The sequence below is a fragment of the Pristis pectinata genome, chromosome 12 (assembly GCF_009764475.1).
Source record: "Pristis pectinata isolate sPriPec2 chromosome 12, sPriPec2.1.pri, whole genome shotgun sequence".
NCBI lineage: Eukaryota > Metazoa > Chordata > Chondrichthyes > Rhinopristiformes > Pristidae > Pristis > Pristis pectinata.
In genome coordinates this window covers 33,904,841-33,922,913 of record NC_067416.1, presented here as the reverse complement: position 1 = coordinate 33,922,913, position 18,073 = coordinate 33,904,841, and the positions used below count along the sequence as shown (strand labels likewise).

Below are 18,073 nucleotides of genomic sequence, written 5' to 3'. Positions count from 1 at the left end.
CATACATACATACATACATACATACATACACACACACACACACACAAAGGCATTTAGTGAAGTTAACCTTCAGTAAGTGCTATATTGTTACCATGACCTGGATGAAACAGTCGAGCTCTAGTGTCTCAAAAGAGCTGTATAGTTAATTGCTATTGTCAGAAGATTACGTTATGAGGAAAAGAACCAGAGAATGTTAAAAATGACTTCATGAAGGTGTTTTTAAAAAAAAGAGTAGAAGTTATAAGAAAATCAAATTATATAGTAACTATATCAGGGATATCATAATAGTCAAGTCTGTAACTGACAAAAATCTAATTGAGGTTTTAACCATAATGTGACTGAAGTAGATGCAGAGATAGGTGATGTTAGCAGTGGAAGTAAATGGTCAAATGAAGAGGAGCGAGGAATGTGGATCCAAAATAATAAAAGACCAGATTTAGAGCTGTGAAGGGATTTCCTGGAATAATCAATACAGTTGAACTGGGGAGATGAAGAAATCAGAAATCCTGGATTCAAATATAGTCTTGATATGTGAGGTGACTTCAAAGCTTGAAATAGGACATTGACTAACTTTCCTTAATTAGATCAAACTTGTCATAATTGTAATCCAAAATAAACAAAAATACCCCAGGTACTAGAAATACGAAATAAAATGAAAAAAAAGTTCTGCAGGTACTTAGTGGGTCAGGTAACACCTGTTGAGAGGCGCATACCGTTATTCTTTCAGGTCAGTGACCTTGGAAAGGAATTCCATCTGAAACATTAACTTGGTTTCTTTTCTCTACAGATCCTGCCTGACCTGTTGAGTATCTCCCATGTTTTCTGGTTTTAATTGTGAAATCGTAATATTTACCAATGTTGTCTATGCTCCCAGTCCTCATATGTAGTTTGGGAACTCCAAATATACTTCCCATAATTACAATAATGTGCATTTCATTCATGATTCATAATCTTAGAGCATTTGTCAGCAAGTTCCCACCAGCTATGTTAAACTTAGGCTGTGTTCCCTGTAACCAATTAGATTGCTTTATTAAAGCTTGATTATATGTACTACCATAGCTAGTTGTACTATAAACCTGGTGACTGTGGCATCATGATCAATCAAAGTGGGAGCAACTTGACTTAAGGAGGCTTAGACTGATTATCATAGATGGGGGGGCCAAATAATTTCATGAGGATTTTAAGATTTCTCAGGATTACTTCACTTTATTCTTTTTTCTTTCCTGACCAAGTGGTCATTTGTCAGAAGTGGGGGGGAAAAAATCCTTCAGTGCAAAAGAAGTGAAGTAAGAAAGAGGATCAAGAGGTTTGCTTGGGGACAGCTTCTGAAAAGATTAAGATTTTTTAACTTTAACAGGTTTTTAACAGAGATATTTTTAACTTTAACCTGAGGATGAATTAAGTGAAAGATAGATTAATTTAGTGATGAGACATTAAACAAGCAAATAACTTGTGTTCATTATTAATTTTCTTTATTGTAATAACTAGACCTTTGAAACAAATTAATTACGACCCTTACCATTAGCACCACCATTTTTGCAAAGCCACTTTATTAAACATTTATACATTTTAATTTTGTTTCACATAATTTGAACTCCACTTTCTCAAAATCATCAACAATGTCATGCAGAGTGCTCCTGGAAAACAGTTGAATTTTAAAATTGTTCTTAACCTTCAGTGTAGTAAATTCAGCTGACAGTCTAATGGGTAAAGAAACAGTGATGGTTTTTGGACCCTTTCAGTCAGATGAGCTTAATTCTGTTTCCTGATCTGTGCTGAGAAATAATGGGGCATATATGCACTGTGGGTTAGATACACCGTGTCATAGCAATTAGTTGTGCTGTTATAAATAAGGTGAATGGGACAGGTACATAATAAGGTTCCTTATTGCCCTTTCCCATCAAACACTCTTAAGGTGAGTATAGCAGAGATCTGATACAAAGTAAAGCCTTTGTACTGTCTCCATTGAGAACCAAGCTGAAAGTTGTAAGTAAAGAGGGAAAGCAAAGTAAAAATAAAATGAATAATGAGAGTGCCAGTTAACATAAAAATAAATCCATTCTTTTAAAGGCAAGTTAAGTAGTAAGCACATGGAAAGATGAGGTGCAATGAATTGCGAGTAAAGAAGGTAGTCTGTGCATCAACACAGAAGGCATTGGCAGAATACTTTATTTGATTATTCTTTATTGTGGAAGAGGACCCTGTCAAAATCTTAGTAGACAGGGAGATGACGCACTGAATAGGGTCAACTGGAAGAGGTAATGGAAAGGCTAGCTGTGCATAAAGTAAAAATGGGATACATCCTGCATTGCTTTATTCAAGGTGGTGGAGCAGGAAGGTGAGGGGCAGAGGGGTGCTGTGGAGGTTGCAGAAAGGCTGGACATAATCTTCAAATCATCCCTATATATGGGAGAGGTACCAGATAGGAAAATGGCAGATATAATAACTTTTGTTCATAAAGGGTGTCCCTTGGTACAACAGGTTAGGTTGGGGCATTTGGTGTTTTGCTGTTTTCAGTCTTGTGACTTGCCAGAAGTACACCTTGCAAGACCATGCAGTGAGTCAAAGGCTGAGTGAGGTGGATTGATCATTTATTTTCAGTTTCAGCTTTTTAAACCATAGTTTTGTTGATGTTAAAACACGTGATGAACCCAATAAAATGAGTCACAGTTTGTGAATTTATTGCAGTTTAATTCACTGTTGCTGATTAATTGGTTAGCTCTGATTTAAGATATCCCTGGTAAGTTTTTTAATGTATAATCCAGCAGACAAGACAAAAAAAACTTTTTCTTTGCTTTTTTTTTAAACTCTTATCTCTGGAACAATTATAATACGAATCCTACTTTAGTGTCATGATGCAAGGAAAGCAATGGGCTCTGGAAGCCCACATACAATGATCCAACTGAGGTATTTGAGAGAGAGCCAGACATCTTGGTTGTTTTATGTTTATTCTTGTAGGGTGGGTATCATTGGTAAGGCCAGCAATTATTGCCCATCAATTGTCCCAGAGAAGGTGGTGATAAGCTACCACTTATAATCTGTATGATGAAGGTATTTCTGTTGTGTAGTCAATAAGTTTCAGGATTTTGACCAATTATTGAAGGAATATCAATATATTTCCAAATTCAAATGATGTATCACTTTGAGAATAACCTAGAAGTAGAGATGTTTTCCATGCACCTGCTTCCCCCTTTAGAGGTGGTGTCTGTTGTATGCTTGGGAGATGCTGTAAAGCATTTAGTGGACAATACACGCTGTGGGCATTGTCTCCCTCCCAGTGCTGAAGAGCATAAGTGTTTAAAATGCTGGATGGAATACCAAGCAAACAGGCTGCTTTATCCTGATGCTGTCTGGTTGTAGTACTGTTGGGAGCTACACACCTATTCCATCACATTCCTGACCTATGTGTTCTAGCCTGTGAAAGGACTTAGGGTTAGGAATTGAGTCATTAGTCAAAGAATCCCTAGCTTGAAGCTACAGAATTTAGGTTGCTGGTAAAAGCTGGCTGCCAATGATAATGCCACCACTGAATTGGAGGTGGTCGTTGTCAGCCATTTGTGTGATGTGAATATTCAACACTTATCATCCCAAGTCTGAATGTTCTGCGTAACTTGCTACAAATGGACACAAGCTGCTTCATTATCTGAGGCTTTGCAAGTGGAAGCTACATGACATGAACACTGAAAGCACATGAAGTTCCCACTTCAGATCATATAGTAAATAAGGTGGGTGGAAAACGATCGATTTAAAGTGGGCTGAGGTGACTGGACTTTAAACAGCCATCTCCTATTTATGTATGACTCGAGGCAATGGAGAGCATTTTCACCTTTATTTCCATTTAAATTTTACCATGGTTCTTTGATGCCACACTTGATCAAGTGTTACTGGTGACCAAAATAGTCATTACTCATCTCTGGAATTCAGCCTTATCCCTATTTGAATCAAAGCAACAATCAAGTCTGAAGTTCATTACAGAATCCCCATGCTGATAAGCTGTAAACAAGACTAGGTCTTTATTCTTTGGAACGTAGGAGAATGAGAGGCAACCTTATAGAAGTGTTTAAAGTTATGAGAGGCATAGATAAGGTGGACAGTAACGGTCTTTTCCCCAGGGTAGGGGTGTCCAAAACTAAGGGGGTGTAGATTTAGGGTGAGAGGGGAAAGACTTAAAAGGGACCTGAGGGGCAACTTTTTCCATGCAGAGGGTAGTGAATATATGGAGTGAGCTGCCAGAAGAAGTGATTGAGGAAGTTACAATAGTATCATTTAAGAAGCACTTAGATAGGTACATGGAGGGGAGGGGCTTGGAGGAATATGGGCTGAACACAGGAAATTGGGACTAGCAAGGTGGACAATGTGCTCGGTATGGACTCGTTGGGCCAAAGAGCCTGTATTCATGCTGTATTGCTCTGGGACTCTAACTGGTTCTGTCTGACCCTGAACTAGCCACTGATGCACAGATTATTAATTACTAAGTGCTGCCTGACAGCACTATTGATGACACTTTTTAAGAGTTGCACAGCACAGAAACAGGCTCTTCAAACTGCAAGGCATTGCCTATTGATAATTTCATTTCCAGAGTTCAGCCTGTAGCCTTCTATGCCCTGACATTTTCAAGTGTTCATCTAACTTGTGCTCCGTATGATTTTTGTGTACCTCACTGAGGTCACCTGTCATTCTTTGATTCAAAGTAGACAAACCCAGCCTATCCAGTCTGTCCTCATTGATCTAATACTCCATCCCAGGAAACATTCTGCTGAATTTCCTCTGCACCCTCTCCAATGCAACCACATTCTTAATTCACTGATAAGTCAGTGGGATGGTAACTGATCTCACTGGATTTGTCTTGTTTTTAGTGGACTGGACAAAAGCTCTCATGTCATCTCAAAAATGGGTTTATATCCATATTATTTCAGTGCAAATTTAGTCACTCATACTTGATGCTGTGAAACTATAGAGAATGCCCTGCCATCTTTGTTGCCAGATGTAAACTCAGTCATGTTACCTTGGGTACTAGAATTTGAGCTACTCAAAGCAATGCTGTATTGTTGAATAATGTATACATTTTATTTTTCTATAGGGTGTAACAATTCCTAGCCAGAGGCGCTATGTATATTATTACAGCTATCTTTTGAAGCACAGATTGGATTACAAACCAGTGGCATTACTGTTTCACAAGATGCAGTTTGAAACTGTTCCAATGTTCAGTGGTGGAACATGCAGTAAGTTTTAATTCTTTTTGGAGATAATGCTGAAGGTAATATTATATTGCTGCTTCAGTTTAATGGTATCAGTATTGTTGATCAGGTAGAATTAATGTGCAGAAAATCATCTAAACAATGCTATAGTATATTAACAACAACATTTAAAATATAAACATTTTAAATTGATCTTGCCAGTTAGTTTTAGTCACCATTGTTTCCCAATATCTGATTAGACTGTTTAAATGAAAAAAATTAGTAAGTGTATATATTCTTGAATAAGCACTTATACAACTAAATAAAATACACCCAGAGTATAGTTTGGAAGAGACTAGAACTAAGAAGTTTCAGCACGATGCTGCTCCACAAGTTTACCTACTGAGCTGCTGATTGATATACCTAAAGCTCAGTTCAGTTGATCAGCTCTGAGAGGGGTGATGGTGAGGTGATCTAAATTGACTGTTCCTTGAGATTGATATATATTTATCAAATGAAGATCTGTTAGCTGTGATAATCTATTAATTGCATGTACAAGGAGTGAATGTGATGGGCTGGAAATAATTATTGCTATTTTTTATATTTTAATTGACACTCTGATATTTCATTTCCTGCTTTTCATAAAGTTTCAATTTTCAATCCCCACTCAAACCAGGTTTGTCACCATATCAGTCTTCAATGTGAATAAATCCTTGGAGTTCCCAGTCACAAATCAATACAAATTGTGGTTTTTATTCAGTTTTATCCCCCTGCTTTCCTGGAGTAAGGCTTGTGTTGATTTTTTTTTAAGATCTTTAAGATCTTTATTAGTCACACGTACATCGAAACAGACAGTGAAATACATCTTTTGCGTAGTGATTTTGGGGGGCAGCCCGCAAGTGTCACCACGCTTCCGGCGCCAACATAGCATGCCCATAACTTCCTAACCCGCACGTCTTTGGAATGTGGGAGGAAACTGGAGCACCCGGAGGAAACCCACACAGACATGGGGAGAACGTATAAGCTCCTTACAGACAGTGGCCGGATTTTTTTGAACCCGGGTCGCTGGCGCTGTAAAGCATTGTGCTAACCACTATGCTACCTTGCGGCTTTGTGAGCTTTGATAGCTCTCTTGCTCATATGAGACTAGAGAATTGATTGACAATAGTTTGACTGTGGGGAGAATACCACTGCCAAGCTTGGCGCTCTTTCATATATGTAACAGCAAGTCACACAGTGTAAACAGAAACAAAAGTATGGTCTTTTCTTCCTCTGGTTAACTCTAATCTAGGAAAATTGGTAGTAGCATCCATTTGCTGCCATAACTGCAGAGGTATAAATTTAGACAGACTAGGAATGCAGCTTTCTATTTCACAGAGGCATTAAAACAGTTGAAAAGTTGCATCTGATGTTACATTTAATAAAAATAGTGAGGAACTACAATTTTGAGGAATAGCATGTCTTCTTTCCAGTGAACTGAAGGGATGGACTTTAGTTTCAGTGTCAAAAGAACATCCACCACTCCAATGCAACTTGAATGTTTCAATTTACAAACCAGATATCCTCTGGGCTGCTTTGAAATGCCAAATCGCATAGAATTATGAGCAGTTTTCTCCTATGGTACAATCTTGTGATCATCAAGGGTAACGTTGTCCTTAGTTCATGTGGAACCCATTGCAATAACGGCTTTTATCCCCTTGACATGGAGTGAATTTTCACCAATGTCCCATAACTGTAAGGCAGTGTGCTCACCCAGTTTACAATTGATGTTCTTCCTTTCTTGCATAAAATATAACTTTCTTCCAAAAAAGTTAATTCACAACATTTAATTAAATGGAGGTTCATAAGCCTCTGACAAGTGCTCAAATTTCCTTTGGAAACAGTTCAGATAATTCTATATTTTGCAGCTTAGTGGCTATAGTTGTGAACCATTTTACATCTGCTCCTGGTTCTCTTAAAGGGAAGAGCATTAGAAAGGTTCTGATGTGAGGACGTAAGTGCATAGAATGCTCTGATGGGAGCAATGAAGCAGAACTTTCTTTGAATTTCAGAGTCATGTGGCACTAACACTCCCATCATTTTTGCTTAATCTCAGGAAATTAAAACTTCTACATAGACCATATGAATTGCTGAATTATTAATTCTCATTAATGTATTTTTTAAAGCATGCCCATTTATAGAGGGAGGATGTAGTCAACCAGAGGGAGATTTTTTTATTTTTGCAGCTTAGTTACCGGAAGCTAAATGACATTATGCCATATATATCTATGATTTACATTGACTTTCATGAGAAATCTGCAATCCAGCTTCATGGAGAGAAAAAAAAGCCCTTTTGGTTTGAAAAAGACTGAAAAGTCTTTTGTTCATTCTTAGATCCTATGTTTGTGGTATCGCAACTGAAGGTGAAGATCTTCACTTCCTCTTTGGGACCGACCAGACGTGAAGACAAGTATATGTATTTTGATTTTCCTCAACCTCTACCAGTATGTGGAGATATTAAAGTGGAATTCTTCCATAAACAGAACAAGATGATGAAAAAGGTTTGTTCTCATTAAATTTGGATTCATTTAATATCAGCGGTATAACTAGCTTGCTATATACTAAAAAGACTTGGGAGTCTCTTTCTGTTGTGTCATGCTTCACCTTCAGTGGCCTTTTTTTTTAAAAAAAAAGTAGAAATCTAAAGAATTACAACATCTTATTTTAGTTCTTTTTTTTATTCCTCTAATTTAATCACCACTTCAAGATGGTCGGCAATTAAACATATCACTAATTGAGATTTAACCTATTTAGCAAAAAATGCATATTAAATTGCACAAAGTTAAGCATTGCTGGACATCAATATTACCCCAAGGCATTGAAAAGATCAGTGGGCTATTGTTAAGTTTTGATAAGCAGTTAAGATTTGTAGAAACTGTAAACAGAAATGTCCCCATGTCTGAGCAGTTCTATTATTGTAAAGTGAGTCCTATATAGAGTCATAGAGTACTACATCACAGGAATGGGCCCTTCAACCCACCTAGTCCATGCCAACCTGATCTTCTGCCTAGTCCCATCTACCTGCACCCAGACCATATCCCTCCAAACCCCTCCCATCCACATACCTATCCAGACTCCTCTTAAGTGTTACAATTGAACCTGCATCTACCACTTCCGCTGGCAGCTCCTTCCACACTCGCACCACCCTCTGAGTGAAGAAGGTTCCTCTCAGATTCCCCTTAAGTATTTCACCTTTCACCCTAAGCCTATGACTTCTACTTCTAGTCTAACCCAACCTGAGAGGAAAAAGCCTGCATGCATTCACCCTATCTACACCCCTCATCATTTTGTATACCTCTAATCAGATCTCCCCTCATTCTCCTGTGCTCCAGGGAATAAATTCCTAACCTATTTAACCATTCACTATAACTCAGGTCCTCAAGTCCCGGCGATATCCTTGTAAATTTTCTCTGCACTCTTTCAAGCTTATTGATATCTTCCCTGTAGGTAGGTGACCAGAACTGCACACACAACTCTAAATTTGTCCTCACCAACGTCTTGTACAACTTCAACATAACATCCCAACTCCTGTACTCAGTGCCCTGATTTATGAAGGCCAATGTGCCAAAAGCTTTCTTTACGACCCTATCTACTTGTGATGCTACTTTCAAAGAATGATAGATCTGTATTCCCAGGTCCCTCTTGTTCTGCAGCACACCTCAGAGCCCTACCATTCACTGTGTAAGTCTTACCCTGGTTTGTCCTCCCTCCCAAAGTGCAACACACCACACTTGTCTGCATTAAATTTCATCTGCCATTTTTTTCCTAGCTGGTTAAGATCACACTGCAAGCTTTCATAGTCTTCCTTGTCGTCCACTATGCCCCCAGTCGTCTTGTCATCTGCAAATTTGCTGATTCAGTTTACCACATCATCGAAATCATTAATATAGGTGATAAACAACAGACCCAGCAGCACACCACTAGTCACAGGCCTCCAGTCAGAGAGACGACCATCTACTACCATTCTCTGGCTTCTCCTGCTAAGCTAATGTTGAATCCAATTGACTACTTCATCCTGAATGCCAAGCAACTTAACCTTCTCAACTAGCCTCCCATGCGGGACTTTTTCAAAGGCCTTACTAAAGTCCATGCAGACAACGTCCATGCCTTTCCTTCATCAACCTTTTTGGTAACCTCCTCAGAAAACTCTTAAGATTGGTCAGGCATGACCTACCATGCACAAAGCCATGTTGACTATCCCTAATCAGGCCCTGTCTATCCAAATACATACATATCTTGTCCCTTAGAATGCCTTCTAATAATTTACCCATGACTGACGTCAGGCTCACTGGTCTATAATTTCCCAGCTTATTCTTAAAGACTTTCTTGATCAACTGAACAGCATTAGCTATTCTCCGACACCTCACCCATGGCTAAGGGAGTTTTAAATATCTCTGCCAGGGCTCCTGCAATTTCTGCACTAGCCTCCCGAAAGGTCTGAGGGGACAACTTGTCAAGCTCTGGGGATTTATCCACTTTAATTCGCCTCGACAGCCAGCACCCCTCCTTCTGTAATCTGGATACGGTCCATGACCTCGCTCGTCTTTTGTCTCAGATCTATAGTCCCTGTGTCTATCTCCAAAGTAAATACGGGTTCAAAAAAAATTCATTTAAGATCTCCCACATCTCTTTCGGCTCCATGCATAGATGAGCACGCTGATCTTCAAGAGGACCAATTTTGTCCCTTGCTACCCTTTTACTCTTCTTATAGCTGTAGAAACCCTTGGGATTCTCCTTTACCTTGTCTGCCAGAGCAACCTTTTGTCCTCTTTTTGCCTTCCTGATTTCTCTTAAGTGTTCTCTTGCATTTCTTGTACTCCTCAAGCTCCTCATTTGATCCTAACTGCCTTTACCTGATATGTGCCATCTTTTTCTTTACCAGGGCCTCAATAGCTCTTGATAACCAGGGTTTCCTAAACCTGTTAGCCTTGCCTTTTTTTCTAACTGGAACATACAGATTCCTAACTCTCAATATTTCACTTTTGAAAGCCTCCTACTTACCAAGCATCTCTTTGCAGAAAACAGCTTATTCCAATCCACGCCTGCCAGATCTCTTCTGATGCCATCAAAATTGGCCTTAGTCCAATTTAAAATCTCAACCAGAGGAACAGTCCTATCCTTCTCCATGATTACCGTGAAACTAATGGAATTATGATCACAAGATCCAAAGTTTTCCACTACACGCACTTCTGTCACCTGCTCTGTCTCACTCCCTAAGAGGAGATCCAGTATTGCACTTCCTCTAGTTTGACCTCTACATATTGATTAAGGAAACTTTCCTGAACACATTTGACAAATGCTATCCCCTCCAATCCCTTTACAGTATGGGAGTCCCAGTCAATATGTGAAAAGTTAAAATCACCTAATATCACAACCTTGTATTTCTTGCAACTGTCTGCTATTTCTTTACAAATTTGTTCTACGTAAGGTTAAAAATCCATTTGTACTATCAATTCTTCTGATTTGATCTCATCTATTTTTACATTTAACAATTTTATTTCTGTTTGTGTTGCAAGATATGTAAAGAAAAAGTGTCACTTGTAGTATCTTCCTCAATGAACTTACCATTTTGGAGGGCAATATCACTTGGGGAAAAAATGGCTTTACCTGAATTGCCAAAACAGTACAATAGCGGCTGACTTTTAAGTTAGCTATAAAATTGATGTGGTCTTAAAGCCAACCAAGTCAATTTCTGTTGAACTGTCTCATCCTGCCATGTCCTTTATCAGTTGAAACAATAGTACAGTGTAAGAACAATAGCCCAAGATTGCATTTAACTAGTTTTAGTTAATTCTTCATTTCTTTTATTACGGTAATTGCAAATAACAGATTTTACCATGCCACTTTATTTTGTTTTGCATAACTTTTTTTAAATAAGGATGTATTAGGGTTACAATTACATTTATAATGCATCTCTATATGTGGTAGAAGATAAACTAATGCTGTGAATCAGAAAATGGGTCAATTTTGGGACCTAAGTTCAAAGTAATATGACAGCAATCTCCCGCCGCATTCTGCAAACCATGAAACTATAGCAGAAAATAGTTGCCATTCAATCCATCGTGTGTGCTGACTGTAAGCCGCATAATTGCTGCCTTCCCTCAGCTTGTAACTTTATCTCTTCCTATGCATTAGATCTCTAACTTTTTGACTTTCTCTGCTTCAGTGGAAACAAGTTCAATATCTGTCCTCATAACTATTGTATAGATAAATATTTAGGATCTAACCTAAACTTGGTTACATTTATTTCCTTTCTATGATGTATATACTTCTGCTAAACTGAGTATCCCACTTGTTGCTTACCAATCCTTCTACTTCGCCACCAGTAAATTTCAATTCTGTGGTCCATTATAAATCTGTTACATTAAAAACAGACGTGGGACCTGCATTTCCAATTTTTTCCATTCTAGGCATTACCTATTTTAACCCCCTTTGCATTTATGCTCTAATGAAATGAGTTTCAGTTTGCATTATCCAGTTCTTTGGTTGTAACACAAAATTGCCCCAAATTTAGAATTAATTAGCATTCATTGAGGTGATTGGACAGGTGGTTCAGGAAGTGGAAAGTTAGATGCTATTCTGAGATTGGGACTGAGATCTGTAGTTTGGATTGAGGATTTTTTTTAGAGATTTGGAGCTGAGTGCTTAACCCCAATCTCCTGACTTCTTTGTTAACGTTGGTTATCTGAACGTGTACAAACACGCATACACGAATGTGTGCAGTGATCTTTTTAAAAAAAAACAGGTAGCTGCACTGAGCCTCTCCATGGATATTGCAGTCAGAATTGCCATGTGGAACTTGGCTTTCTGCACGGTTCTGTCAGAATGGGCACATTATGTATTGCTCTTGGTTCAAAATGCAAAACAGTGAGATTTATTTATTGCAGTCTTGCTATTCTCAATGGCTTTGGAGGCCATAATTGGTCGGTACTTTTTAAAGAAGGTAGTAAAATTGCAAGTCCATTATTTATGCATAGGTTTTATGGTTTTGTTACACATAACATGCAGAGGAAATCTTTCCCCATGAGACATAAAGGGTAATTTCCCTTAATTTTGTAAGTGCATAGAATCAAATTGTAAATACATACCTGGATTTCAGATTTTTTGGAAGCAAAATGAATCTGTTCACCTGAGGCAATTTTTGTTCTTTCACAATCATGAAGAAGTGATTTATCAGTACAAAAGAGGTGTCCATTTTTTGTTTTGCTCAATACTTTTCAGGCATTCTGTGGGTATTTCTAGATAATTGTTTCTCAAGCACGGGTGCTTTGAGAGTTTGTTCGTGGTTAATATTTGTGTGCACTTCTATTTTGAGTGTCAGCAGGCCACCAAAATGTGAGATGTTCACTCTTGAGCAGAATCTTTTCTCCACTCCCCCACACCCAAGTTCTCAAATACTGTTTTCAGTTGGAGGTGTTAGATAACAATTGGAAATGGAGTCGCGTATGATTTTCTCTTCCCTAACATGTTATGTATGCATGGAGCAAGAACAACAACAGTAGAGTAGAATAAACATTTTTACTGAGTCATGTTAACCAAAGTAAAGAAACTCAGCAACTTACAATTGTACACTTGCCACATTCTTGCAATCGATCTGCTGAACAATCAACTGACAGGCATGCACATGCATGTTTGCTGTGTTCTCCATATGGTTCATCCCTCTCCCCTATAGAAGGGAACTGCAGGGGAAGAAAATAAGTTAGGTGAACGTAAAAAAAACAATGAAGTAATTATTTCCTCCGCTATCCTGCCTGGTGTCGTTCTACCGACCCATGGGGGGAGCTTCTCTCTAGGTGTCTTCCTGATTAGCCGATGCAGGGGTTGTTGGGCTGTAAAGGTCCTCCTCTCTCAATGAAGTGTCCGTTGGTTCATCTGCTGGATCGGCTGCTTTGTTGGCAGTGGACACTTCTGTGGCTTCGCTGGGTTTGCCAGTGTACATGATCCAAATGTCGTGTGACAATTCGTCCATCTGTCAGTTCAAGTTCTGCAGCTTCACTGTTAAGATGTCGGCTTGGTCGTCGGCACCAAACATTCATGGTCTAGTGTGAATATCATTAGTTTTGTTTCATGGCCTCTTGTTTGCTGCAAATTCATTCCTGGATGGCCGGCTGTAGGAGTTTGAATCTGGTGCGTAAAGTGCATTTGAACATGAATTTGGCAGGGGATACACCCATTGGTTCATTTGGGGTGATTTGGTAATGGAAAAGGAAATGGCTTAATTTCGTCATCATGTCACCATGTGTTTATTTAGAAAGGCCTCATTTCACCGTTTGCACTGCTCGCTCAGCCAGTCCATATGATACTGCATGATATGGAACCGTTGTCAGGTGCCTAATACCATTCTTCTGTACAAACTCCTTAAATTCTGCACTTGTGAAAGTTGGGCCATTGTCAAATATGATCATTTCTGGAATACCAAATATAGAAGAGTGATCATAGTTTAGTTATAATAGTTGTTGAGGAACACGACGTATAGGTATCCACTTCGAATGGGCATCCACAATAACCAGAAACGTGTCACCAGAATGGTCCAAAATAATCGATATGAATGCACTTCAACGGGGAATCGGGCCAGGCCCATGGTTTGAGGTGATGCTTTTTGCGTCTTCTGACAAATAGGACAGATGCACATCATATTCTCAATATTGATGTAAATATTTGGCCACCACACATAGCATCTTGCAAGTGCCTTCATTCTAACCACACCAGGGTGCATCATACAAATAGCAGAGTATGCGCTTGTGGCCTGGAGCGGGGACCACTACTTGACTGCCCTATAATATGCAGCCATCCTGTAGGCTCAGTTCACGTTGGCGATTTGTAAATGGTTGAAATTCTGGTGAAAGGCTGGCAGACCAACCAACCTGTAGTGCTCTTTTTACCTGTGATAGAATTGGATCACGGGCTGTCCACTGCCTAATGAGGTGATTTTTGATTGTGTTTCATTGAGGCTTTGTAACAGATGAACAACTTCGAACAGAGGGGTGCTGGATGCTGTGCCCTCGACAACTGGTATCTGCTTAAGGCGTCAGCAACAACAGTTTCATTTCCGGGGTATACTTCATTGTGTAAGAGCAAGCAGATAAGGTCAATGCCCATCGTTGCCTTCTTGCCGATGACATTTGTTGGATACCTCGTGTCTCACCCATTAAACCTAGCGGAGGCATGATCTGTGTGGATTTTGAGAGGCCGCCCAAGTATGTGTAAATGGAAGTGCTTGATGCCAAACAAAATAGCTAGGGCTTCTCGGTCGAGTTGTGAATAATTAGTCTCTGCCTGAGACATTGTGCCTAAGACATTGTCCATGAAGCAAACTCAAAGGCATTTGATGTTCCGCAAGGCATTTGATGCAGGAGGACAGCCCCTACCCCGTATGGTGAGGCATCACATTTCATAACTATAGGTTTTTCAGGATCATAATGCATCAACACAGACTAACAATTGAGGGTGGTTTTTATTTGTTCAAATGCATTTTGCTTGATTCTTGACCATACCCAGTGTTGGTCCTTCTGGAGTAATCGGTATAAGTGCTTTAACACTGTAGCGGATTGAATTATGAACCAGTTATAAGGTGTGACTAGTCCCAGGAATGCTCGTAACTGCACCACGTTTTGTGGACGTGGAGCCTCTTTTAAGTCTTTGATTTTGTGCTCCTGTGGATGGAGACCTGTTTTGTCAACTTTGAAGCCCAGGTAATCAACTAAATTGGCCAAAAATGTGCATTTTTCCTTCTTTAGAGTAAAGCCAGCTTCCTCCAAAGGGGAAAGTACTCTGTCTAGTGTCTGAAGATGATGGGACTATGACTACCCGTTACTAAGATATGATCAAGGTATGCACAGGTGTGAGGAATGCCCTTCACTAAATTATCAAAAAGGCATTGGAATAGCCCAGGTGCAGAATTCACTCCAAATGGCAGCCACTTGCAGTTCTCCTTTGTAGTTAGCTGCCGGGCCATGGTATTGACCCGAAGCGTTGGCTTGGAATACACTCTGGTGCTTTTGTAGTAGAGCATTCAATACAGCGATTTTCCCCCAATACGATTGATGAAGGATAGCACCGATGGAATGCTTTTAATCCAGTTTCTGCTCAGCAAATTAGGTCGATGGCCTCCCCTGACAATGTGCATCGGTAAGTGGAACAGGTCTCCGTGGTGGACCACTTCTGCCATGAATACACCACGTACGTCGACACTGTCTCTGGTACAGCTGTAGAACACTGAGTTTGGGAGGTTGTAGTTTTGGAATCCAGCATAAAAATGATTTGCTTAAGGTGACACTGACCCAGTATCCAGCTCAAATTTCATGGGCTGGTTGTCCACTGTGAGCGTAACCAAGTACAGAGGCTGGTTCTGGTTGCACATTTCATGGTTTGGAAGATATTGTCCACTTCACATCAGCCGTCTCCTTGCGTGGAGTTCATGGGCAAATTCTGTTGCTTGCCTGCAGCGTGTTGCTTTGTAAAGCACATCTTCTCAAAGTGCCCTACCTTCTGACAAAACTGGCAGATGGTCTTCTGGTGCTTGCAGTTGGACTACTGGACATTCACCACAGCGATGGCATCTCTGTGAAGACTGACGTGATCTTGACTGGAATCTGCGTGTCTGCAAACGCTGGCAAACATTGACGTTTTTGGGAGGGGACTCTCGCTCTAGTATTGCTTGAATAAGTGGTGATGGGGATGGTTGAATCTGTGTAAGGCCTCTCGCGACTGCCTCTCTGCTGAGCTGTGGAGCATGCTTTGTCCCAGGACAAATTGTACTTTTCGGACAAAAGGTTCTCGTGTGTCTTCTCATCAGACTCTAATCAACGCTTAGATGAGCATCGCTTCTTAAAATTTGTTTGGATGGCTATCTTTGCACTTGCATTCCCGCACAGCCAGAGTTGATCTTGTGATGAAATCATCTACGTTCTCATTGGGGGTCTGTTGCAGTTGCAAGAGCCTGAAGTATGCCGTAAAGACGTTGTCCTGCGTCCCCTAAACATTGTCTAAAGCCTCAAACGTGCTAGCCAATTCAGATTCGTTCTGCAAGTGCAAAGCGCTGAAGTATTTCTGCCCAAGTTCTCCCAAGTGCATGCGAAGCAGCTTGAGTTTTGTTGCTTCCTCCGGTTCTGCTATCATTGTTAAAATTGGTAGAAGTTCACTGTAGTCCTGAAAAGTTTTCTTTCATTGTAGGCAGGTTTCCGATGTTGCTTTTGCCATAGTTGTGGTCCAAAATGGATTGGGTGCTTGAAGTAGAGGCTCCATTCTTGTTTTTGATCGAGTCACCAATTGTTACGTATGCATGGAGCAAGAATGACAACGGTGCAGTAGAATAAACGTTTTTACTGAATGTTAATCAAAGTAAAGAAACTAAGCAACTTGCAGTTGTAGATCAACGAGAAAGCCAACAGAGACAAAAAGCACACGAGACCCCAAAGTCCTGCGCCAAAAGTAACATTCCTCGCATAGGAGAGCATCATCGCTCTGCAGAGCGATTGACCGGCGGGCGTGCACATATGTACTTGCCACGTTCTCACTATCAATCCGCTGAGCGATTGACCAACAGGTATGTGCATTCGCTGCATTCTCCATACAGTTCATAACCTAGACCCACAAAGGCCTGCTGTAACATTCCTAACACATTTTGGCTGGAATCAGTTAGTTTGGCAAAAAAGGGAATTAAATTTAGCTCAGTGACTTGATAAATTTACTGAGCAATTGTGAAAAACTTTGGATCATTTCCTCTATTTCACCCACAACCATAAAACCCTGAATTTGCTGGTGGTCTTAAGTTAAAATGATGGAAAAATACTGGGAGAGGTGGTTGCACCGCCTGTTGTTGCTTTTTCTCTCCTCTAGGACATGCAGCATCAAAAGCCAATCTTCTACCAGGTCTGTATGAGCAACTTGTATGTATAAGTTTTTAATTTATTACAGTATTTATAAAAAAATACAGTTTAGAAATTAGTTTGTCCGATTTTAATTGCCATATTCCTAATAGCCACATGCATTTTCCTTTGGTGTCTTTCCCCACTATAGTAAGAAAAATATTCAGACCTCCAGAAGATGGTAAGACTGCTTAGCAATTAGAATTCATTCATCTTAATATTTCTCAGCATTTCCAGAAGCTAAAATTACTGTTAGAGACAGTAGTTAATGCCTTTCTGAAATTTACTCTGGAATAAAGTTTTACAACTTGTGCAGATAAAATGAACTCCCCATGTTGTTGTCTTAAACAGAAATCAAACATGGCGTTCCTCTCAAACCCCGCCTCCCAACCATCCAAAGGACTTGGTAGTTTTCCACGGTGCTTCCCTATCAGTGCTGGTTCATTTTATGATGCAAAAGACTAAACATTGGTATCATATTCAGGTAATGTATGATTTTAAACAAAGCAAACAATTTCTTGTAGCTGACAAAAAATATTTTCTTTCTTCAGGATAAAATGTTCCATTTCTGGATAAATACATTCTTCATCCCACAACCAAATGAGAACTTAGATAAAGTAGAAAATGGCAGCGTAGTTTCAGACAAGGATGATGGTTGGCGTACAGATAATGACAAGGAATATCTGGCTCTCACATTGACTAAAAATGAACTTGACAAGGCAAATAAAGACAAGGCCAACAGATACTTCTCACCAAATTTCAAGGTTAGTAATGTTTTTCCTACATATAAAATGCAGAAGATGGGTGCTGTAACATAGTACTTATTTCCCAGTTGGTGCAAAGTCATTTAGTACTTCACCTTGCGTTTCGTGGCTTTATGGTGATTGATTAATCAAAGACCTGATTTTTTTTTAAATGTAACCAACAGTTTAATTTCTTGGTACTGAATTAATGTTCTTAGATAATTTTATTGTAGCTTTGTATTTTATT

At 39.6% G+C, this 18,073-nt stretch overlaps 1 protein-coding gene and 1 long non-coding RNA gene across 2 annotated transcripts in view; both read left to right on the top strand.

The window, feature by feature from the left end:
• Positions 1–18,073, top strand: part of ptenb (phosphatase and tensin homolog B) — a 112,502-nt gene that overhangs the window by 83,341 nt on the left and 11,088 nt on the right. Inside the window, exons 6-8 of the mRNA XM_052027209.1 lie at positions 5,081–5,222; positions 7,551–7,717; positions 17,635–17,847. Of these exons, the coding sequence (XP_051883169.1) occupies positions 5,081–5,222; positions 7,551–7,717; positions 17,635–17,847 (522 nt within the window). The remainder of the gene's footprint in view (positions 1–5,080; positions 5,223–7,550; positions 7,718–17,634; positions 17,848–18,073) is intronic.
• On the top strand, positions 15,559–17,598 carry LOC127576639 (uncharacterized). Its single transcript, XR_007957261.1, has 3 exons — positions 15,559–17,087; positions 17,235–17,264; positions 17,435–17,598. It is a non-coding gene; the product is annotated as an uncharacterized LOC127576639 (long non-coding RNA).